Below are 25,043 nucleotides of genomic sequence, written 5' to 3'. Positions count from 1 at the left end.
GCTCAAGTCAGAACACAAAAAATAATATACCGGTAGCTGCATTTGCTGAACAGTGCTTCTGCTTCATCTCATCATGTGCCGCTTGGTTTTTCGGGCATATATCAGTATGCTGGAGGATAGACATCTACCAAGGTTTGCCTGGGGCTGTTTTGAGGGAGATATTGACTCTTCCTTGGTGAATCACTAACCCAGTGTAGCCAGTTACCACCATTTACACTTTGCCTCTATATTTAAGAGCTGCATACACACCAAAAGTCTTGTGGCACCTTTTAAGACTAACTATAAGCTTTATGTTACAGGTGGGTAGCCGTGTTGGTCTGCCATAGTCGAAACAAAATAGAAAATTCTTTCCAGTAGCACCTTAGAGACTGAGTTTGTTCTTGGTATGAGCTTTCGTGTGCATGCACACTTCTTCAGATACACTGAAACAGAAGTCACCAGACCCTTAAATATAGTGAGGGAGTGGGGAGGGGTATTACTCAGAAGGGTGGTGGGAATGGGTGATAGGCTGATAGGTGTGGAAAACCTGTTATAAGCTTTATGGTATAAGCTTTTGTGGCACTGCAGCCCACTTTGTCAGTTGGCAGGTCTCTCCCAATGGTAGAGCACGAAACTTAATCTCAGCGTCATGAGTTCAAGCCCCACAATGGGCACAAGATTCCTGCATTTCAGGGGGTTGGACTAGATCAGTGTTTTTCAATCTTTTTTTGGGCAAAGGCACACTTGTTTCATGAAAAAAATCACGAGGCACACCACCATTAGAAAATGTTAAAAAATTTAATTCTGTGCCTATATTGACTATATATAAAGTAATTCTCTTGAATTTTTCAATTTTCCCCACGGCACACCAGGCAACATCTCGTGGCACACTAGTGTGCCACGGAACAGTGGTTGAAAAACACTGGACTAGATGACCCTCTGGATCCCTTCCAACTCCACAATTCTATGATGAATTTTTTTTTATCTACAGTGCACGCCAACTGAGATTTCAACATGCATCTGATGAAGCAGGGTTTTAGTTCAGGAGAACTTACGCCACAAAACTTTTGCTAGTCTTTAAGCGGCAGCAAGACAGATTTTTGCTGCACGCTGCTGCTGACCCACGCTGCTGCTGACCCACCTGGGAAAATGATAGGGAATGCATTCTAACTTTCTTTTTGGATGTGGGAGAGGGGTGTGTAGGTAAACGGAGGTGAAAAAAACTGATGGTGTGCCTTGACATTTCTACACAAAGTTCAGGTGCATGCAGAAATACTACTGCTGAGAATGAACATTGCAGCTGGCAACAACCCTGGCAGTTGTGCGGTGCTAAATTGCACACTTTTATCAGGCACTGGCAGATCTGTTGAATGTCATTTTAAGCAGGATGCCTAAAATTATCAGTATCTTAAAGGCTGCGCAGAAGTCTCTTCTGGTGGGAGAGAGATCCCTAGTCCCAATTAAATTGGCGTGTGCAAAATCAAACCATACGAGTTGTCAAGTTGGAAAGGACTCCCAACTAGATCGTGACGGATGGCCACCCAACCTCTGCTTAAAAACCTCCAAGGAAGGAGAGTCCATAACCACCTGAGAGGGTCCACTTCACTGTCGGAACAGTTCCCGATTTATTTTTCAGTAGTTGCACACCTTTTTATATTTTCCGTATATTCACAGCGGTTTTTCTTCCTTCCTCTTGGAAAAATGGCGACCATAGAGGTAGGAAAAATAAAGAGTCTCGCTGCGGCACGACTTCTGGCACACCCCTATTTCGTAGCTCTGTGGTGACTGCGGCCTGCGTATATTTTCAAAGAGGAAGCCCGGCTCGGTCGCCGAGCGGAAGCCTCGCGCAGAGAGACCATAGAGACGTACGCAGACGGCGGAAGTGACCTCACATCCGGCCTGCGGAGAGATAGGTTGGAGAGGGAGGGGGGGCGGTTGTTGTGTTTCCAAAGGGAAGGGGGTGGCGAAGGAGAAGCGAGGGAGCCGAATAAAGAGCAGCGAGAAGCGGCTGACCCACTTCTTCGAAAGGTGCGCTGCAGCGGAAGGGGGCTGAGGCGGCGCCATTGACATCGGTCTCCCTTTGCTGCCCACACCCCGCGTGAGGGCCAGCTTTGGGGGGAGGGGCGGGACGACGACGAATCCCTCTGAGGCGATAGAAGGAGAAGCGAGGGGGTTGGTCGGAGAGCGGCCGAAGGGCGCCGCCGCCTCCGCCTGTTGGGGGGGGTTGGAGGGTGTGTGTATATATGTGTGTGTTTTCCCCCTTCATCCGGGTACCCGGGGCAGCGTACCTGTCTGTTAGGGGCGTGGTGCATGATGGGATACGTGCCACGGTTTTCCGCGTCTAGTGTTCTTCGAACGCTTCCCCTCCTCTTCTCGCTCTCAGGGGGCGGGGCCTGCGCGCTCTTTAGGCGGCGAACAAAGAGGGTAGGGGTGGGGGGCGTGCGGCAGGGCGGGGCTTAAGCGAGGAGGGGCGGGGCTTAGGCAAAGGCCTAGTTAGAGACCTTGCTCCTGCAGCCTGCTTTGCCTTGTGGGTCGGGGCTGGTCTTTGCTTTGGCTTAGCATCTTGACCGAGGCAAGGGAGGACTGAAGTGTTTTTTTGTGGGGGGGGGAGCGGTTTTCGTTCATAGAATGATAGGGACCCTGGGGGTCATCTAGTCCAACCCTCTGCAATGCAGGCATCTTTCGCCCAACATGGGGCTCAAACCAACAACCCTGAGATTAAGAGTGTCGTGCTCTGTCTTGTTGTTTTCCTACACAGAAAGGAAAGCAGCAGTGGTGGTCGGGAAAACAATATAGAGGGCAGTTGTATATGTTTGTTTACCATGTTTACAAACCTCATTTCCATACAAGGAAGCTCAGGTTCTCACCATCCCCGCTTTTATCAACAAGCCTGTGAGGTAGCTCCGGCTTTAATGGGGATTTTGAACTCTTGGGCCCTAGTCCACCGTTTCTCAAGCATCCTGGGTCCCCAGATGTTGATGGACGGCAACTCCCATTGTCCCCTAGCTAGCAGGGCGTTGTTGTCGTCCAACAACAATTGAGAACCCAGGTTTGAGAAACACTGCACGGGCTCCATCAAAGTGTCTGTGTTATTTGAAGAGATGTATTGACACAAATGGGGCTCACATAAGTGAAGCTGATAAGTAGATTCATAAGAGGTGGAAGGCAGCACTGCCGTCACACAGCACACACATTTAACTTTTCATATCCAGGTTATATTGTGGACATATGCAGCTGCCACTGTGCTGAAGGTGAGCAGCCCAGGGTCTAGTTAGTGCATTTGTACCCCTTGGATTCCGTACTGGAAGAAAGATGAGATATACATCTGTCAAGCAAATAAAAATGGCATTCGGTGCAGCAATTTATGGTGATGAGCACAGGGTTCAGGGGGTGTATATTTAATAACTTACATCCTGTCTTTCCTCTAAAGGCCTCAGGATTGTGTACATGGCTTTCCTATACACTGTCCTCCTCTCAACAACACTGAGGGTAAGAGAGGTTGTGATTGACCAGATGCCACCCAGTGGGTTTCATGGCCAAGTGGAGATACGAACCTGGATCTTCCCACTCCTAGTCAGATACTTTAAACATGTATTCTCCTCCATGAATTTGTCTGCCTGCAGATCTTTGCCATGATAACTAAAAGGAGCCTCAACATGTATGCTGCATGCATCTGCATCCTGGTTGCATGGTGACAAACAGTAGAGAAGGGCTGCTGTTTTGATGCCTTTCTTGGTGGGATTCCTAGAAATATATTGCTGGCCAATGTTCCTCTGCTTCATTTTCTCTCTGAATTCTCTAATCAGATACTGAAGTAAGATGGTATGGGATGACATAGTGTGCTTTGGTTATGTGCTCCTGCTGGGAGAAACTTGACAAAATCTGGAATACTTCTGGTGTTCTGCTAGGCACCATCTCTAAAGTCTTTGTGTTTGAAGCAGAATTAGTAAATCAGATGAGTTTTGCTCAGTAACATTTATTCTTTGTTAACTGAGAGAAAACAAGAATCCAGAAAGGTACAGTTAAGCTGGCAGGTACAGGCATCGTATTTCTTACCTACATGTTACCTTTAAAGAGGGCAGTGGGAGGAAAGACAGGCCACAACAGTCCTTTACTTAGTTTTTTATGATGTTGCAGACTGTCACTGTTCCTAATGCCTTCTTAAACAGGTCTATATCCTGGCTTTTTTAGAAATAGTTTTTTGTAGAAATAGTTTGTGTACCATTCAGGCTTGCAAAACAGTGCATTGATACTTGGACTGAAGATTCAAAATTCAGTAGCCATTTATTTTTCCTTCATTCTGTACAGAATATTTCACTGTTTGAAGAGGCAAATATATACATATACACACACACACACACACACACACACATTACTCTAATTGGCATTTTTATCTAGGGCAATATTTCCAAACTATTTGCTTCCAGGAAACACTTTTTCCACATTGTCTCATCAGATGAGGAACTCCCACAAAACTGCCATGGACCCCCAGAACTTTGTGGAGGATTGTTGGTATGAACTTCAAAACTTACACAGGGACGCCTCCTGCCCTATGTTATGTCAGGAAGCTGTTCTATAATACATCCCATATTCCTCTGCATTGTGCTTTGTAGAAGATTCAGAAATGGTAGACAAGCTTGCTTTTCAGTGAAGCTTGTTGACAATTACTGTACTGATCAAGAAACCTCTGATAAGTTTCTGAGGAGCCTCAAGATTCCTCTGAGAACAGTTTGGAAGCCAACAATCTAGAATTTCCATATGCGATGAAGACACTCTCCCATATGGGGAAGAGAGAGGTTGGACATTTGTGAGAAAAACTATACCTACTAAAAGTTGTGTCTTCTGCATATCCAAAGAAGGCATTTGATGCAGTTTCTCTACTAAAGTCAATCGTACCTGGCCATCAGCAGTGCCTGAGCCACGTGGAAGCTGATCTGAACTCTTCTGCAGAAGACATGGATAAAATTATAATAAACATTAAAGATACACTGACCTTGCCTACCCTTGCAGCTATCTTATCCATGAATCAAATTACGTATCATTGGTTTCAGTACAATAATATCACAGGGTAGATGGAGAACCTGTTCTTTTAGAGCTAAGTTATATAACTGTTTGGTATTTGCCCACATACATCATCTCTCTCAGGTGAGGTTTGTGACGTCACAATCTCATTTGACATCAGGATCCTATGAATTGCAGGATTTAGTAGGAAGAGACATAGAGCTGCCAGAGGGAAGTCTGTACTTAAACACAGCTCCCCTTGATTGTTGCAAATGGAGAGAGGAACATGATGACATTTCTAAGGTGACTTGCAGTCTAGTTTCCCAAGCTAAATCATAGAAATGGTGTACATTTTGAAATCAAAAGTGGACACAGAACAATTATTATTTTTTGTTTGAGTGTAATAATCAGAGATGTTTTAAGCAGAGCCTGGAATATCTTGCAATATACATTTTAAAAACTAACCTTCTTAGTGTTCTGGCCCTATCTTTTCTTAGAGTCTGTAACAGTAGCAGAAGGTTGCATCAATATAACGTGTTCTTGTTTACATAGTCAGCAGATATGGTACTTATAGTAAAGAAGACTTTTAAATTGCAAGTGACAATAATTACAGCAGTTTTGCTATTAATAAGTAGTCTCGGGAATGTATGGTGAGCTGTGAAATAAACCCTCCAAATACCATGGGGCTTTATTATGATGCATAGTCAGGCAATAAATGCTTAACTAAATATTGCAGAGCTAACCTTGAAACCTGACCATGCTTCTCAAAAGAAAAAGAACTGGTATTTCTCACATTGTTGGTACTTAAGTAACTTTGACTCCATGCTCCTCCTCTAGCATGAACATCCCTTGTACAGAGTTCTGCTCAGAAGATGCACTTGCTGGTGGGAGACGGGTGGGGGGCATGTAGCCCCTTGTAGTCTCTAAAAATCTGCTCTGGGTGGTTGAGACTCTGGAAGGAAGGATTGTCAGACAGGGGAAGTAAGCATCAAAAAGCCTTCAGTGTACAGAAAGAACTGTTCCATTATCAGATGGCTAAATTTGGATCCAACACAACTTGTACCCATCAGAGATTGTTAGATTCCCTATCTTAAATAGTGGTTTATTTTTAAATACAGAATTCACCACTTCAACAGGTGGACTTTTCTTACAAGATTAGCAGAACAATATACAATGGGTGTTTCCAATAAGAACTTAGTCCTCCCTGTGTTCTGACTTGTGGTTGAAAAACATTTCTGTTGCTTCCAGTGTGTTAAGTCTGGAAATAATACAAAAAAAGGGACAGACAGAAAATATATAGGAATCAAAACTTTCCCAAGCCTGCTTACCACCATTCTAAACTCCCATGGTTCTAGGCGCGTTTTACAACAGGGAATTTAATAAACGGAAGCAGTTTCTGAGCTCTGGGCACAGTACTGCGCCTAAGATTTCAGATTAAAATTGCCACTGTTACTCAGAAGTAAATGCCAACCAAGTTGAATGGGGCTTCCTCCCAAGTAGAACGGGCATGGATTGGGGACCTGAAACCCAACATGTTTTGTTTAGGCTTTAGTTGCCTTGTTTAATGTACTTTTAATGTATGATGTGCTTTTAATTTGAAATATACTAGCCAGTTAGTTATGGTGGTTTAAGTGGAGTATGTTAAAATGTTATCTACCTTGGACTCTCACAGTGATGCTTAAAATCAAAACAAATTTTGGAGTGGGATCACTGAAGGTGGGTGTCTCTGCCATCAGTTGTATAGGCCTTTAATATGTGTTAATTGTGGTGCCAAAAATATATATTTATGTGAAGGAAAGGGGGTATAGGGAGAATCTGGGGCTTTTCTGCAGAGTGGAAGGAAAGGAGGACCTTTTTCTGCCTCCCCACTTCCAGCCACTCTGAGAACTGGAGAAGGGACACCCTTAAGAATATTAGGGGGCGGGGCAGGGGAAGTATGGCTTTGTTTTTTGCAGTCTTCAGATGGGGACTAGACCAGGGATCGGCTCCAGCTCCGTAGGCCGGATTGCGCACGCGCAATTTGCTGTGTCTGCACAGACGCGACCTCTGGCGCCGTGGAAGCAAGGCGCTTCGCCAGTTTCGCGGAGGGCACGGGGACTTGCCGAGCAGGCTGCTTGGTTCAAGGGCGGCTCACAACCCCCGTGGACCGCTTGTGGCCCATGGGCCTTAGGTTGCCAACCCCTGGACTAGACCATGTGAAAAATGAACATAAGATTTTAGCTGTAGTTCATTCATTTTCAGCTTTGTATTCTTGTTATAAAAAGTGTGCCTAGACATAATTATTAATTTTTATTTGTTTGTTTGTTTATACCCTGTCCATCTTACTGGGTTTCTCCAGCCACTCTGGGCGGCTTCCAACAGAACAGTAAAAACAGAATAAAACTTCAAACATTAAAAATTTCCCTAAGCATTCCATTGTTGCACCCACAACCTAGGTTTAAGGTGCCGTTTAGCTCTTAGCTTTTATATCTCTGTTTCTAATACTGCTGCTTACTAGCCCTTGAAGCCACCCCAAACAGGAAAGCCTTGCAATGGTTTTAGAAGGTGTTCAGAGTCAGAATTTGATAGACTGCTAGGGTGAAGGACATTCAGCGACTATGATAACCACACTGAATATCCCTCTTGTCTGCCTCTTACTGATCAATCTAGTTACATGATGGTCCAGTCAAGAAGGCACACTTTGTTGTTAAAGAAGGAGTAAAGGAACGAAGATACTTCTGAGATTTGTTAGGTCCACACGGTTGAGGGCTTTTGTAGTTCAAAGCCCAGGCATCTTGCTTTGGGTGCAGAAAGTAGTGAAATTCCAGGGCACACATTAGTGAACTATTGGTGTGTGGTGGACTATGTTTAACTATGTTAAAAAATATTTAAATATATTTTATATCTTGGTAACATAACAAGAAACAGTGCCCCCCTCCCAAACTGAACAGCTTTCAAAGTTGCATCGGTCGTAGTGAGAAGGACACAGTGCAATTGAGTTGCCTGCCGAGTTTTTGCAGGTAGAACCATTCTTTAGCAAAAGAGAGTGTTGCTGCTACCAGTTCTAAATAAGATTTATCTCCATCTCAACTGGAACTAATACATAGTGAAAGTGCTTTTGCAGATTTTGGCCAGGTTTGTATGTCATGCTACGTCAAACCATGACTTCTCACAAGCGTGTTGTCTAGGAGAGGAGGTTGCAGTAGCTTTGCTCCTTTCTGTTCATGAGAACATGGTTTAGCTCTCCTGGACAAACCACAGCCCGTCAACCATATGACAAACTTTGGTTAGAGCTCATGGTTAGTCAGGAAGGAGCTAAATCATTAGCCTGGATTTGGACAACATGCTAAGCCAAAACATGACAGAAAGACTGGGGAGGAACAAGTGGACAAGAGTGGCATGCCATACACACAATGCTTTGGGTTTACTAAAATTAGTGCGCAAAAAATGCACAGTGCCTCAACTTGTCCCTACAAATTTAAATGGTGGAAGGGGATGTGTGCTACTGGTTTTACACATACCGTATTAAAATATTTGCACTATTTCCCCCCCCCCCAAGTAATGCTTTGCATTTGAGGCAATGTAACATTTAAAGCCACTTTTAAGTGCACTTAAGTGAATCTTTTCGCCAGTCATATATTCAGGGGTGTTTTTTCTGGCTGTTTGTTTAAGTGTTGTGCAGCGTGTGAAAACTTAACATGGCATAGCTGTTTAGTTTTGCTTAGTAAATAAAGGTAAAACATCCAATTTGGAACATCAGAAAATCTCAGGTTCAAACATTCCCAGCACCCCACAGCCATGAATGTAACACTGTTGAGAGATGAAGTCCTACCATGTTTTGCACCAATTAAACTTTTGAATATAGTTCTCAAGGGGAACCCCATAAAGAGCTGTTTCAGCTCAGGGTTCAAACATATGAATGAAGACAGCAAGGTACTCATTAGGTGGAAAGGGTTTGATACATCGAGCTGATGAAAGATACATTAGCTTAACACTGTAATCTGCATCTATTACAAAACTGAGACTGGCAAGGCTAAACACCAGTTAAAGTTGTCTGCATCTTCTCTCCCCTACCCCAGTCAGAAAATATGCCAGATATTGTTGCCTTGCTCCCATATTTCAATTACCAGTCAGCTTCTTTGCATCCAAAGGGTACTTAGATGGCATTTTGTTCAAACCTGATTGAATATTGCCTATTGGGAACACACACACACACACACACACACACACACACAGGAGGATGTAGAGATGACAAAATCGAACCTTGCCAGACTCTGCAGGGAAGGCTTTGAGGAAGATGAAGGACCCTTTGCTATCCGTTAATCTTCCTGCCAGAAATTATCAGAACTTCTCTACAGTAATAGTCTCCCCACTATTTCTCAACCAGATTGTCAGGGCCAAACAAGTCAATGTTGACTTGGACCATGATTGCATTATTTTTCACAGTCCGTGCAAAATACAGGTTTTAATATTTGTGTTTGTTTCCACCCTAAAAGAGCCAATGGGAGAATTTTGATACATGCATAGTCACATGTAGTGTTAGAAACTTGTCCATAGATATTCCATCTCCACTGCTTGAGGAGGAAAATGCAGGAATAAGTCTTCCCGAACTATGTGTCTCTTCCAGCATTGCAGACACTGGATCACATTTCACTGAAATCAACAGGGGACTTTCAAGTAAGTGCAGTTATGGATGTGACTGAGCGTCTTTAACACTGTGGTGTATTTCCCCCCCCCCCTTTCAGGCTTAAGCTCAAAGGCACAACCATGAAAGACCCAAGTCGCAGGAGTACTAGTCCAAGCATTATCAATGAAGATGTGATCATGAATGGTCACTCTCATGAAGATGATAATCCATTTGCTGAGTACATGTGGATGGAAAACGAGGAGGAGTTCAACAGGCAGGTGGGTTAGCAGATAATGTGACCCCTTCCATATCTGTAAAGGAGTAGTGTTGTTTTGTTTTTTGGTGTCATATTTTATTAGAAATTTCAGAAGGACTCTTGCCTGTTTTCTGCAGATAAAGCCTTTGCAAAGAATTGTTGTTCTCTAAACATGTATCTCATTTGCCTATATTTTCTTCCAATTCTTTCCTTGATAGTCTTGTCTCTCATTCTGAAACACAGCTTGATACTCTGATTGCTTAATCTCTGCTCTCTGCTTAAATTGGATACAGTGGTGCCTCGCAAGGCGAAATTAATTCGTTCCGCGAGTGCTGTCGCACAGCGGAAATTTCGTCTTGTGAAGCACGGTCAGAGGAGGGCTGCCTTCAGGTGCACATGGCGGGGTCACATGGGGGTCTTTGACCCAGATGAAATAAAGCCTAGTTTTGCCCCTGGATGCTAAATAAATACCCAAGCTAGCAAGGCCTTCTGAGATCGAAGAATTCCTTGCCACGTGTAATTTTTAACTTAGTAGCCATTTCTAACCCTCTTATTCCACTGTCAAATAGTATCAGTGATTATCGGGTTAAATGCTGTGCATTGCTATATTGCAAGAATAAAAAGTAAAGTGAAAAGGCAATTTCAAACAAACTCACATTAGTGTTAGGAAAGAAGTGAGGTGTGTTCTGATGGCCTCTCAGACTCCCCGCCATAGCTGTCAACTTTTCCCTTTTCTTGCGAGGAATCCTATTCAGAATAAGGGAATTTCCCTTTAAAAAAAGGGAAAGTTGACAGCTATGCTCCCCAACCCTCCCAGCCATTTTTCATTTGTGTCTTAATTCCCATGTTCTTAGTAACTGTCTTTAAAGTTAGTCTGCCTCGTTTTATGTGTTGTCAGCTCATGTGGGATGGGAACTAAGGGAATAAACTATTGTGCAACTAAATTATTGCATAGACTTGCCAAGTTAAGGCTACTTATTGGAAAATATGACTCTTGCTAGAACCAGCTGAATTGTTGTTGTTGTTTTTTAAACACCTTTATTTTCCAAGATGAAAATACTGTGAAGTAGTTGGTTGAGCAGTGCCTGTAGCATTTTCTGTGCATGATCTCTGTGAAGAAGCCTTAAGGTTGGTGGCTGCGGTAATGGTAAAGTTTCTCTCCTATGTTTTAAATACAGATTGAAGAGGAATTGTGGGAAGAAGAATTTATAGAACGTTGCTTCCAAGAAATGCTGGAAGAGGAGGAAGAACACGAGTGGTTTATTCCAGCCAGAGATCTCCCGCAAACGATGGATCAAATTCAGGACCAGCTCAATGATCTTGTTATCAGTGACAGTTCGTCACTGGAAGATCTGGTGGTAAGTGCTTGGTTTTAAACAATTGAGTTTATTTGTACCAAGACTGCCTACAATCCTTGTCAGGTATTTATTTCAAAGAGCAGTTAAAAAATTAAATTAAGGAAATCAAGCCACTTTTAAACATATTTATAACAGAACCTCCTCTTCTGCCTTGTTCTCCTTCTCCCCTCTCCCTCCCGCTTAATGTCTGCATGAAAGCGTGTGAGAGAGTTAAGAGTCTAGGAGAAATAGTTTGGGGCTAGGTGGTTAAGAGAGGGAATGTGTGCTTGCAGACCTCCGGAGCAGCTCTCATTTTGGCTTTTGGATCAAGTCTGTTGGTAGCGCACAAATTGTAATAACACATATCCCAGATGCTGGGAGACTCAGTGCAATCTTTTGAATTTAAAAAGGCAATACTTTGGGATCGATGAATGAAGTGTGTCTCCAATTTTAATTAATTGTAGATAAAAGCATAGAACTAGCCAATATAACATATTTTCCTTTCCTCGCACTTTCCAAGTCTGTTCCAAAAACACCTTGAGCACAGATAACGACTAAAATGAGGGGAAATTGGCTGAATATTGGAATAGATCCAAAGTTAGTTGCATTTTGGCACCATTGATTCAATTGGGACCAGAGTTCAACTACTAGTGGGCACCTAAACATATCTGCTCAGAAGTCAGTTCCATTGATCAGGGTTATTGGTTCAAGTCACATCTTGAGCAAAAGATTCCTGCATTGCAGTGGGTTGGACTAGATGACCCTTGGGGTCCCTTCCAGCTCTACAATTCAATGGCTCTGATTTCACTGAGTTGTCATGCACTTCACTGAGATGTTTCTACATGTTTTACTCTTGTAAATTGTAATACTAGGCTTGGTACCACAGTAACTTTGGGTTACCATTTCTTTTTTAAGCTTCCTTGACCCTTTAAAGTTTCCTTCTTGTGTGCACATGAACCACAGTGCCTGAAAAATCACCTTCCCACAGGGGGAGGTTACCTGCAATATTTGTATTGCCCTGTATATTTTTTCCCTTGCCTGTCAACCTTCTCTGAGAGGCAGGTAATTTTGACAACAGGGCGAGTTTCCTGCCCATCTCTAGTTTAAAGGAACTAAGACACGCCCCCAGGCTGACTGGATTGGTCGGCCTGTGGGAGGCGTGGGGATATTCTACCAATCACGCAGGGGCTGAGCTCAGCCCCTACGCGCGCGTTCGGGTCATGACACCCGCAAATCCACCTCCGTTGCGATGCGGAAGTGGGCTTACCTGCAATATTTGTGTGAATTGCTGCCCTGTATATTTTTTCCCCTTCCCTGTCAACCTTCTCTGAGAGGCAGGTAATTTTGACAACCTCACTGGAAGTTATCAAAGCAGTTGTTTTTGGATGGATAAACTTGCAGAAACATGTGAATCTTTACTATTTTTTTCATTGATAGGAACCTCGTGTTAAAAGTGCAGTGACAAAAAAAGTCATAGTGAAGCCTCAGGTACAATAATAAACAAGAATGTAGTATTCAGGAACTCTGGTGTGTTAAGTTAAAACCAGAACTACTTAAAAGTAACAACAAAACAACATCTAAATTGACAACATTAATGTTTTTGGTGTTGATGGTTAAGGATTCACTGTTAAGTTTAGAATTGGTAACACTGGCTAAGACATCCAGGCTGCTCTGTTTTAATCAGATAATTTAATAATTATAAAATTATTATAATCCATTATTTAATTAGGTGAGCCTGGGGGTTAGGCTCTTTGACTTCTTGTGTGACACGGCTGTGGATTCATAGGCATAGTTTTTTGATAGAAGCTAATAAGCTGTACCAAATGTATTAGGGTATACTCTTAAGAATGGAATTTCCTACATACTCTTTATATATCATGGTGGGGGCTAAACATCTAAGGATCTGTATTAATTTGGTGACAATATGTTCAAAATGGTGGAAAATCAATAAAAATAATTGGTAAACATCCAAGGATCCTTCAAGCCCTACATTCAACATTCACATGATTGTGTCCTTGACAAACAGTGGGGTTTCTCTATGGTTTTTACAACAGCTTCTTAATCTTAAACATTAAAAATTTAATGTTTGTGTCAGGGGCTTTAGCTCAGTAGCAGAGAACATGCTTTGCATGCAAAACGTACCGACTCAGTCTTGGATGAGTGTGGGACTTCCTCTGCACGTGAAGAGACAGGCTCCGGCAGATTGAGTGGGTCCAACAGTCAATAAGACAGTTTCTGCACGAGCTGTAGTGGAAAGTGAGGGGCTGATGGAGCTTGACAACCTGGAAAGGTAGCCCATCCAAGAGAAGGAAAAACTCGGATCCTCAACCTCCAGCTGCCATGCAGGATATTTTCAGGAGAGCCAGACACAAATACAGAGTGGAGTCCCTAAGACAGTTGGAGGGAGCCTTGTATGCCTCTTTCCTGCAATTCCTGCTGCTAAGCTGCTTTCCTTTGGACCACATTAGTGGGGCTTGTCATCTGGGGAGCCCAGGACCTCCATACACACTGCCCAGGTTTGCACCGCGAGGTGGTCACTTCGGTGCTGCTAATACACTGGTTTGACTTCAGCCCCGGCCTCCATTGTCTCTCGAGACACAAGGGTGCCAACAAGTCTCCGTCATCTCCAGCTAAAACGATTAGTGCATGATGGCAAAGACTCCTGACCTGAGACCCTGGAGAGCCACTGGATGTCAGAGCAAACAGTACTGGGCTATATGAACAACCAGTCTGACCCTTTGTTTCTGTGATAAGACTACCTTGTTCTTTAGAATACTCTAATACACTTGCAGCTCTTGGCTGTTAAGAACTTTCGTTGAACCTTGTGCAAATGCATCATAGACGCATTTTGCTCCATAAACTCAATCTATAATGTCTTTTTTTTCCCCTCCAGGTCAAGAGTAATCTGAATCCAAATGCAAAGGAGTTTGTTCCTGGGGTGAAGTACTAAATATATGAGTAGACTGGGCCCTCTTTTGGTGGATGTAGCACAATTTCCACACTGTGAAGCCAGTATTAGAAGATTTAATTGTTAAAACGCTCTCTCTTCTTGTCACTGTGTTACACTTACGCATTGCCAAAGTTTTGTTAGTCTTGCATGCTTAATAAAAGTGCTGAGACTGTTATTAAGTCAACTGCTGTCAGAGGTTAATGGAATGGAGGAAAAAAAATAACACATACAATTGGACCCAGGCTGTTTTTGTGAATGAGACAGTGAGGTAGGAAGCACCAGTCAAGTTGAGAAATGTACCACGTTTCTGAGAAACTCTTGGAATTCTACTTTTAGAAGGATTCGTGACAAAGAGTGGTCTGTTTTAGCTAAAGCAAGAGTTGGTGTCGATATGCACCTGATAATGCCTTAACATGAAAATAAAAGCAAGGTTTATCTGATTATGCAGATTAGCTGGATTTCAGACTGCTACTAACTCTTCCCATGATGAAGCAAAACTTCACATCCTGCTCTTCTTTTTTGAGAAGAGCATGGATAATGTATTATACATGAACTGCTTTTACAGACCTGTACAAAGTCCTTTATCTTGGCTACCAGATCTGGTGGAGGAGAAACAAAAATGACTGGCAGATGAGATTGTATTACAGCAAGTTATCATGTTGGAATGTTTGTCCCACTAATGCATTTATATTTAAAGTGATGTGAGGTTGTGCATCACAATTTCTTCCAGATATCCAGAAACATGGCACTGCCTGTATAAAATTTTACAACCTCAAAAGAGTTGGTTTTACCTGTAAAACTTTATAGCATTAGTGATTTGAGTGGTGCTTTTCCCTTGCTTTGTTTAATCATCCACTACACAGTAGTCTGCAGCACAATTTTTTTTTAATACAACTAGAACAGTTTTGGCTTCTTAAACTTCATATTTGGGTAGCTTAAGCTGCCATACGTGTTCAGTGTGAATAGTGTTTAAGTTGAAAATATTGTAAAAAAATTATATTTTTTCAAAAATATTTAAAAAAATAAATAATAGTAGAAACGACTTCTTGTTTTTTATTTCCTGAGTGTTCATCTTATTCAGAACTTGTGTGCAGGCCTTTATGGAGAGAGAGGGTAATAGACTTGACATAAGGGAAAGATGTAAAGGATGTGTGCTGTTATTTGTAAAGTGAAGCAAATTAGGGGAGACATGGGTCTCAATTAATGTTGAGCTTTTTAAAGATTACTCCTTGGCATGTCATTTCACTAAATGCCAACAACTTTAAGCCTAAAAAAAAAAAATCCTTCCAGTAGCACCTTAGAGACGCTACTGGAAGGAATTTTTTTATTTTTTATTTCGTTTTGACTATGGCAGACCAACACGGCTACCTACCTGCAACTGGAACTTTAAGCCTGTTTCTGTGGAAAATTAGCTGTCTTTACGTCCTAGGTACTGGCAGTGACTGTAGTCTTGCACCTGGTTACATGCAAATCAAAGCTATCTTAAGTCATTGGCACAAACATTACTAGATGCAGGGTAACAGCGATTTTTAACAGTCAAGAGATAAATCGTAGAAGAGAGTGCTACATAAGCCCTGTATTACAGTTTCAGAGCAATCATAACCTGAGCTGGGGAACAGTGAAGAGGAGCTGTGCTCTGTATGCATTTGGAGGGGATTTCAGAAAAATGCTTAATAATGACTTAATAGCTTTCATAGCAATGTAGTTCAAGGTTTGGTGTTATTAGCTAGCATATTTTTTTTACAGCAAGGTCATTATAATAATTATTTACTTTTAAGTGTCCACAACACTTTACTTAGAAGTGTACTGGAAACAGAACTGTTTCCTTGAGGATTCCAATCAGTCCTCATATTTGTGTATCTAAACAATACCTTCCACCTGTTGTATCATTTCTTGCCAAAAACGGTCCCAAATTCCTTAATTTGAGTCACAACAGTAGACCAGCTGTAAAAATCAAAGCAAGTTTAAAGCAATTATACTGGACTGAATCATTTTGGCTGTGGAATTTACTTACTTATTTTGACAGGAGAATACACACAATTCTGCCAATGGCCTTCCAGAAACATAACATAGCACCAGTATATCTTTTTCTTCCAAGCACATACTGGATATACAGAACTGAAAGCGGGTGGCGGAATTCTGCCCATGAACAAAGGTGTCTTGCTGATTTACAGATTGCTAAATGGTTCGCCAGGCTCAACCATTTACTGCTTTCTCTTTAACTCAACATGTTGGAGAAAGAAGGTAAAAAAACGCTTTGACCAACCATGCATCTCCTCTGCCTGTGTGATTTGCTTGAGGCATGTTCACTGGGGTATGATTTAAATACCCTACTATCTGGGATTGTCCAAACTCCCATACCTCTTCAAACTTTTGTACATATGATTGTAATCTCTGCCGTGTTTGCTGTCTGTTCTGGTGTGCTGGAATCCCTCTTTGTTCTGCAGTGAAAACCCATGAAGACTGGACACACTGGCACATATTTGAACCACTGGATCCTTCTAACCACACCCATTCCAAATGGAAAATCGTAACTCTTCAGTTTTGCAGACGTGCCGCTGTTTGCATGTGCCCCAGCCTTCCATTGTACTAGACCACGTTCCTCTAGAGTCCCTGGGAAGGAGTATAGAAGGGGGGGGGGGTTTCCAAAACAAAGAGGAGAGCCATATAATCTCTTAGCAAAATAAAACAAGTTTACAGCTGCAGATTAAACCTGAGATTTCTTAACTTAAAAACTCTTTTTTCCTCAATGGTAACTGCAGCAGTCTTGGCCAAATGGCGACAGACAGTAGCTAAAAGGAACTGCAGCCTCTGACCAGTCCCTTAAAATGGTTCAACCGTTAGACGCTCCATATTGCAAATGGTTACTTCGAACTTGGTAGAAAGCACACAATTCTTAACCATCTGCAATATGGATTGTTCATACAAACGAGACTCCAGCAAATGCTTCACACTCCCAAATTCAGAAAGTGGTCAGTGTGTGTGATCAGGATTCTACTAAAGAAATTCTTGCTGCGTTTAAGTGTAGACACATATTCATGTGCCCACCCACCCCCCACAATCGCCGCATGTGCAAGTGCTCTCTCTCAAGCCCACAGCAGTCTATGAAGAGTCAATGCCAATGTTTCCATGCTCCGCCACTGTTAGTGGGGTAGGAGAGCTAAAGAAATTGTCACCTCTGACAAGCTATGCTCCCCTTTGGTTTCGGACAGCACATGGGTAGACGAGTCTAAAAAGCCTGGGACACACATTGTGGCTCATTTACCAGAAGTAATATATTTAGCATTAACTCTGGAAGTGCATTCTTGATTTCTGACAAAACTAAGCCTCTTAAGAGGTTCCTTTATTTTTGGCAAATGAGCCACCATAGATGCTAGAGGGCCGTGAAAACATGTGTCCCAAGCTTTTAGACTCGTACGCATGTACTATCTGAAACCAAAGGAGTGCATTGTTTGACCCATGTGAAATAATATTGGCCTTATTTTCAGCTCTCCAACCCTGCCATGTGGGGGTGGGGTGAAATGCTGCACTTCTCATCTCAGTCCTGAGATCTGAATTCCTCTGTCTGTTCTTTAGAGAGTGATCTTTAAAGAGCATGCAAGAGGGGTTTTTTTTACTTCTCAGCCTCAGTGCTGGGTGCCACAGCACACAGAGAAAAGGAAAAAAAAAATGGGGCTGGCAGACCAGTTCTTGCAGCTTGCCAGGGCTGATCCATCCCACCTCCTGCCATTTGATACCCCTGCCCCAGGTCCTAACTCCAGATGTACTGCAGTGCCACCACTTCAGTATATGACAGGCAATCTAGAATAGTGCCAACACTGATATATAAATTGCTGGCTTCCGTTCTACATCTGTGTGATCTCTTGGTTCTGTGCAGTGCAGACATGTGAACTAGATTGGTCTGGACCCAGCTTTTGATTCCTAGGATTCTGTACACTCAGTACATGAAACGCAAACAGCTTGAGAATACTGCAAGGAAATGAAACTGCTGTACCTGGGATGGTATTGTCCAGTATGAATGCAACGCCACCTCCAACAAACATTTCTGTGGTTAAGAGCACTGTTAATATTTGGTCCACTTCAGCAATACCTAGAAATAAGATGGACAACATGACTATCGCATCACAAATTCAAAACTGCTTTTGGAGCTTAAACTGAAGCTGCAGGTGGATTCAGCATGAAAATGTTAAATTTAGTACATTAAAAACAATTAGTTTACAATTGAAACGTTGGTATATATGCTTTTGTATGTCATTTACTCCTCCACCAACCCAGCCTTTCCATGGAGTCCAGAACCCTATTTTCTTATACTAACTCATTTTCCTACAAAGGAAGGTGGCACATCAATCAAACCAGTTGAATGAAGGGGCCTTTTCTACCATCCTTTGCCCTCACCGTCAACACATATGCAGACCCCAAGTTCTTTGCCCCCATTAGCCAAAGATAAAGGCCCCAGAAAGCACATGTTTTTGGTTTGGTAGGTTTAGGCAATCTAAAGAAGTGGAGTCTTTCTGCCTCTCTTTCCCACCCAATCCACCCACCACTCCATTCACACATGCAGTGTACTGCATGGTTATCTCGTTACTCAGTTTCCTTTGCTTTCTCTCTGGCCTGCCCCCTTTGCCCCCAAACATCCTTGATGACTGCAAAATCACGGCCTGATGACTAGTTTTTGACACCTCATTCCTTTCTTTTTAGCCATCAGGCTGGACAGAAAAAGTAAAGCTGTTTCCACCAGTACATAATACGTCGCCACACCATTCCTTCTAGGTCATTAGCACTGAATTCAATTTAGAAAGCCATTCCTGTTTCAAAAAATTATGCCCATCAAATGAAGAACATAGGTCAGAAGCTGCCTGATGTGGAGCCAGACCATTGGTATATCCAGCTCAGATCCCTCCGTGGGCTGGATCACATGCGCGTGTGAGTGCGTGCGCCCGCATTTTCTGGCATCTGCACATGCACAGGTGTGATTTCTGGCATTGCACATGCGCAGATTTGATTTCCGGCATCTGCACGTGTGCAGACACGATTACTGGCGCCACGGAAGCAAGTCCCCGCGCCGTGCTGTGCCAGTTTAGCACAGCGCGCGGGGACTCGCCAACCAGGCGGCTCAGTTCAGGGGCTGCTCGTGGGCCGGTTAAACGACCCCTGTAGGCCGCTTATGGCCCATGGGCCTTAGGTTGCCGACCCCTAGTCCACACCGACCAACGGCTGCTCTCTAAGGTTTTGGAAGGGCTGAATGACCCCCCAAGTACCATGCACATCACAGAATCCCAGAACTGCAACAAACAATTGTAATCACAATGCGGAGCCACAAGATGCCTGAAAGATCTATGTGTGTCTTTAGTTAGAAGCCAGGCCGGCCCATACAGAAGCTGACCAGACTGGCAGGAGACACTTAGATTGACAAGCAAGCTTGGCAGGAGACACTTAGATTGACAAGCAAGCTTTACTGCTGTTCCTGCTGCAGCTCAGGAGGAGCGAATGAAGGGGTGGGAGCTGAGGAAGGGTATCTGCTGCCTCTCTCTCTCTCTCTCTCTCTCTCTCTCTCTCTCTCTCTCTGCCTAGTCCTGAGGTTCTGTGTGCCTCTGATTAGGCAAAGACTTTCCAGGGACTTTTCAATACCTGTGTTGATAGCATTCGGGCGCGAATCTAAGTAGTTTGGGACGGTGAGCCCAAAAAACATTGCGAAGCCCAGGACGAAAAGGTTGCGGGAGGAGTTCATGTCGACAAACTGCAGGTTGGAGAGCCCCACTGCTGTGATCATGCCTGCAAATGGGAAAGAGCAAAAAACTCGGCTTTATTATACGTGCGCGGTGGACTTCTTAAAGACGAGGCTGCAGAAAAGGACAACCCAAGGGACCGACTTTCCCAGCCAGCGCTGCTTCAGAACAATCCTTGTTTGCAAACTGTTTTTTCTGGGATCACACACATTGCAGCAACCCCAAGTGAATCTTCTAACTCTGTATTTTGACAGGCGGTGGGTGCCATCTATAGTGTCTGGCATGGGTGCTGTGAGGGGGATAAATTAATCAGTCCTTAACTAAAAGTAGAAATTGCAGAAAGATTTTGACAGGTTTTTCTGAGCACTCGGGATCAAAAGAAAGTAAATGAAAACCAACTGTTGCCGAGACATTTCAAAGTTGTTGAGCTTTTTCTTACAAAAACGCCAAAAAAACCTGCAAATATCTGGACGTATGGCAGGTAGGTGTCCACTCCCCCAAAACCAAAATCTTGGCTCTGCCTATGGTATCCAGGGTTTTGGATCCCTGCTGGAAACAAATATCCCTGTTGCTCCGAACACAATATCACTAGTTCGGGACTGGAGGGGCCACAGACCATGATATGTGGGTTATACACAATGAAATTTCAATCATTACAAGAGTCTTTATATTTTCAGTGCTCAAGGGAGTCTTTAGTGCCCTTCCCCCTGACTAAATTACACAAACTAAGGCGATATACACACTATACCAGGGGTCAGCAAGCTTTTTTCAGCCGTGGGCTGGTCCACCGTCTCTCAGTCCATGTGGTGGGCCAGACTATCTATCTATCTATCTATATATTTATATATTGGGGGGGGGGGGGATGAACGAATTCCTATGCCCCACAAATAACCCAGAGATGCATTTTAAATAAAAGCACACATTCTACTCATGTAAAAACACCAGGCAGGCCCCACAAATAACCCAGAGATGCATTTTAAATAAAAGCACACATTCTACTCATGTAAAAACACCAGGCAGGCCCCACAAATAACCCAGAGATGCATTTTAAATAAAAGGACACATTCTACTCATGTAAAAATAAAAGGACACATTCTACTCATGTTGCCTTCGGGCAGAAGATACAGGATAATGAAAACTCGAACCACACGCCTTCTGAATAGTTTCTATCCAAGAGCTTTGATTGCACTTAATAATGATCTCAGGGTCAGTAGTAAGTAATAGTAAGCAGTGAGTAGTAAGGAATGAGACAGGCTCTTAGGTTATGCTATGCTTTTAATAGGTTATGTTATACTCTGGATTATGTTATGTTTTAATAGATTATGTTTTAATAAGGATGAGAGTGTTGGAGATATGTGCAAATGTGTATGGTAAATCCGGTCTTTGGGTGTTTGATTTTCGTTGTTGTGTATACTGTGTATATACGGACAATGACAATAAATAAATCTTAAGATCTTAAAAACACGCCTATTCCCAGACCGTCCACGGGCCGGATTGAGAAGGCGATTGGGCCTCATCCATAGCTGTCAACTTTCCCCTTTTTTAAAAAGGAAATTCCCTTATTCCGAATAGGATTCCTCGCAAGAAAAGGGAAAAGTTGACAGCCATGGCCGCATCCAGCCCGCGGGCCTCAATCATGTACCATTAACAAATTTATACATTTACATTTGATTGGGGGGGGAGGAGTCTTGCACAACAAACCCAGATTTTTTTGCTGTAAGGGAAGTGATGGGAAAATGCACTGGAAAATGTAGTGAAACACTGTTTTGATGCAACTGTCACCTAACCTCCCTGCAACATATCAAGATGAATGTTCGTTAAATAGCCAATGTTGTCTAATCCATCTGCAAGGACATCAGGTTGAACGCTCAATAAACAGGTTGTCTGGAAACACCCTAAGATATATTAAACCCCCTTTTAATCCTAGAAAGCATCAGCAAATCATCCAGAGTTAACTGAGAAATCCCCCCAGTATGGACACTTTAAGAGGCTAAGCTGTGCCTTGCATTTTGCAGAAAATAAACACACTGGGGAAGAGTAATGTGGGAATGAGATTGCCCCAAATAAGTGTTTTATGGTCATCCTTAATTTTTTAGTACTGCTTTTCTTAAATGGAGCAGACTGTTCCTCTGCCTCCAGGTAGCTGGTAAACTTAAAATACAGCTATGTCAGATTTGGAAACATTTTTGTGTGTGTGTTCTGAGAGAGAATATTAAAGTGGCAGAAATAATATTGACAAATCTCCTTTAATATATAGATGCTTTCCTAATAGTTTTGCTTTTCTGTTTTTAGCTTGGGAAGTCTCTGAGGTGTTATTAAACTGCTACAGCACTGCTTTTTGTCAAAACTCTGCAAAACACACTTCACTCTTCACTTTAATTTTAATAGTCCTCATGTGGCCATCTCTAAAACTTTCATTCAGATAAATGTGTATTCTGGAAAAAGAGGACGAAAAATTGGGCAACTTCAGATCTAATATCTGAAATGCTGACAGGGAATCAAAACGTTACAAGCTTTTTCTTTGTTCAGGTTCGGCTGTGGTTTAAATTGTGCTTTTGGCTCTGCTTCAGTGAAACAAAGGCTCCTTAACTGCCTTGGCATATGTGAACTAAGTTTGTTATTGACAACTGAGCTGCCAAACATTCCTCCCCTTATCTACAGGCAGGTGCGTTGCAGGGGATTGAACTAGATCAGGCATGTCCAACAGGTAGATCGTGATCTACCGGTAGATCACTGGACGTCTGTGGTAGATCACGGGTAGATCACTGGCTCTCCCAAAGAAGCTTAACACCTTTCAACTTTTACCTGAACCCCCCAAAAACAGAGCTCTCCTCCTCCCTAAAAAAAAGCTCAAGAACTTTGACCTGAACCCCCCAAAAAGGAGGTAGATCACTGCCAGTTTTTAACTCTGTGAGTAGATCGCGGTCTCTTGGGAGTTGGCCACCCCTGGACTAGTTGACCCTCAGGACCCCTCCCATCTCTACAATTAATGATTCTATTGTAAGGGCTGGAGGGAGTTGTAGCTGAAAACATCTGGACAGGACCAGGTTGGGGAAGGCTACTATCAATAAGATCCTGGTCATTACTGAAAACGCATAGCTATTTCCCCATGACCTCCTCCTCCTCCTCCTCCTCCTCCTCCTCCTTCTTCTTCTTCTTCCTCCTCCTCCTCTTCCTCAGCAATCACTTGTAGCTGAGTGAGATTGTCTTCCATGAATATGGCCTTAACAGTGAGTCCATAAGTGACTGTGGAGGCCAATTCTGGATCCAAACGTCCTTCCACAGTGTGGACATAGGTTTCCGGGTGGAAGTTGATCACGGTGAGGGTTTGCCAAGCGTGCCTTCCTCTTAGAAACGTTTCTCTCTTTCGTCCTGAGTTCGAGCATCTTCAAAGTCCATGACACCTTTGGTAAAGGCTGTTCTCCAACTGGAGCACTCACAGGCCAGTGTTTCCCAGTTATCAGTTTATACTACATTTTTTAATACTACATTCTTGAGAGAGTCTTTAAACCTCTCTTGTTGTCCACTGGTATTTCGCTTCCCATTCTTAAACTGGGAATAAAGCAGTTGCTTTGGAATATGATAATCAGGCATCCGGACAATATGACCATTCCAACGAAGTTGAAGAATCACTACCGCACTACTACAAGCAAGTGACTATATTATATAGGTTTTCTTGCACGTTGCTATACCGGTATATATAAGAAATAATAATATCCTGCTCACTGTATTTTGCACAGCAGAATAAAGCTAACTTACCAAACAACGTACAGAACATCCCTCCAAGGATTGGGTCAGGGAGGGAGGCAAACAAAGCTGTAAATTTGCCAATGGTTCCCAAAATGAGCATGATTCCAGCACCATACTGTACCACTCTCCTGCTGCCTACCTGTATAGGAAGAGCAAACACACGAGTAACAGCCAGTTAATACTAAGTTCGTCCTTCACAATATTGTTATTCATCTCCAGGTCTGCTTCCCATATTGCTGCAGGGAGGGGGGGCGGTTCTGTTGCATCTATTTATTGGTGTTGTACCATTAGCTGGACTATTAACGTCTCCAGGACGGGAGAATTTGCATTTCTTTTGTATAGTACCTGACGACTATAGGCTTTGCCCTTTCAGTAGGGTTTCTAACTGTCATAAAGTAAAGGGCAAAGGGATCCCTGACCATTAGGTCCAGTCGTGTCCGACTCTGGGGTTGCGGCGCTCATCTCGCTCTATAGGCCAAGGGAGCCGGCGTTAGTCCGCAGACAGCTTCCGGGTCATGTGGCCAGCATGACAAAACCGCTTCTGGCGAACCAGAGCAGCGCACGGAAATGCCGTTTACCTTCCCGCCAGAGCGGTCCCTATTTATCTACTTGCACTTTGACGTGCTTTCAAACTGCTAGGTGGGCAGGAGCTGGGACCGAGCGACGGGAGCTCACCCTGTCGCAGGGATTCGAACTGCTGACCTTCTGATCGCCAAGCCCTAGACTCTGTGGTTTAACCCACAGCGCCACCTGGGTCCCATTCTAACTGTCATAAGAGATCATTAATCCAATGTTTTCATGAGCAAAGTGAGATTTTAAGCTACAGTCCTGTGCACACTTACCTGGAAGTAACTCCCCTTGAATTCAGCCATCCAAGCTATGCCCCTTTAAATTCTGCATATGAAGATGACTTATAACAGGTCATATGGAGGATACTTGATATGGTGCCCTCCAAATATTGCTTCAGCTCCCATCATCCCTGACTATCGACCATGTTGGCTGCGGATGATGGGAGCTGAAGCCCAACAGCATCTAGAGGGCACCACCGTGGCTACCTCTCTGCCAGACTTCTAGCCCAGTGTGCTATGCTCCAGCAAACAGCAGCACTCCCATGTCTCAGGAAGAAAATGGGAGTCTCGCCTCTCCTTTCATCTTCTACACCTGACACTGGAGACACCATGGGTTGTACAGGTGGGGCATTCTGCGTGACAAGCAATAAGGAGGGGCGAATCTTTCAGTGGACAATCTCGGCACCAGAGCTACACCTGTAGAACCACTGGTGCAAAAACTGTCTCAGTAGGAGAGCCCATTCACTCACATACAAAAGTTCTGGCGCATGCTTCCTGATGTTCTGCCCTTACCACAGGGGTAGCTTGGCCAGAGATGAAGGGAGCTGTCGTTCAGTGGCCTCTGAAAAGCCACAGCTTCTCTGCCCCCT

General features: G+C 43.3%; 2 protein-coding genes across 5 annotated transcripts in view; one reads left to right on the top strand and one right to left on the bottom strand.

The window, feature by feature from the left end:
- The first annotated feature begins 1,893 nt into the window (after positions 1-1,893).
- Positions 1,894-15,171, top strand: PAIP2 (poly(A) binding protein interacting protein 2). 2 transcript variants are annotated; one of them, XM_033142799.1, is made up of 4 exons: positions 1,894-2,007; positions 9,705-9,864; positions 11,021-11,200; positions 14,073-15,171. In XM_033142799.1, the coding sequence occupies exons 2-4, from the start codon at positions 9,727-9,729 to the stop codon at positions 14,127-14,129; spliced, it is 375 nt and encodes a 124-aa protein (XP_032998690.1). In that variant the 5' UTR covers positions 1,894-2,007; positions 9,705-9,726; the 3' UTR covers positions 14,130-15,171. The 2 variants fall into 2 exon arrangements, with proteins under 2 accessions (XP_032998690.1, XP_032998689.1); XM_033142798.1 differs by lacking the exon at positions 1,894-2,007 and adding an exon at positions 5,069-5,283.
- A 662-nt stretch (positions 15,172-15,833) lies between these two features.
- The window catches only part of SLC23A1 (solute carrier family 23 member 1), a 34,104-nt gene continuing 24,894 nt past the window's right edge, over positions 15,834-25,043 (bottom strand). For all 3 annotated transcript variants that reach the window (XM_033142794.1, XM_033142795.1, XM_033142796.1), the window contains 4 exons: positions 23,615-23,744; positions 19,758-19,901; positions 18,124-18,219; positions 15,834-16,742 (listed from right to left, as the gene is read on the bottom strand). In XM_033142794.1, coding sequence (XP_032998685.1) covers positions 16,495-16,742; positions 18,124-18,219; positions 19,758-19,901; positions 23,615-23,744 — 618 coding nt within the window. In that variant the 3' untranslated portion in view covers positions 15,834-16,494. The remainder of the gene's footprint in view (positions 16,743-18,123; positions 18,220-19,757; positions 19,902-23,614; positions 23,745-25,043) is intronic.

This window comes from Lacerta agilis, chromosome 3 (assembly GCF_009819535.1).
Source record: "Lacerta agilis isolate rLacAgi1 chromosome 3, rLacAgi1.pri, whole genome shotgun sequence".
Classification (NCBI taxonomy): domain Eukaryota; kingdom Metazoa; phylum Chordata; class Lepidosauria; order Squamata; family Lacertidae; genus Lacerta; species Lacerta agilis.
This window is presented reverse-complemented; position numbering and strand designations above follow the sequence as displayed.

Bases quoted from the DNA above. Each gene is read 5' to 3' on its own strand.
- PAIP2 (XM_033142798.1), top strand. The intron at 9,865-11,020 runs GTGGGTTAGCAG...TTTTAAATACAG, and splicing joins AGGAGGAGTTCAACAGGCAG to ATTGAAGAGGAATTGTGGGA. The intron at 11,201-14,072 runs GTAAGTGCTTGG...TTTCCCCTCCAG, and splicing joins CGTCACTGGAAGATCTGGTG to GTCAAGAGTAATCTGAATCC.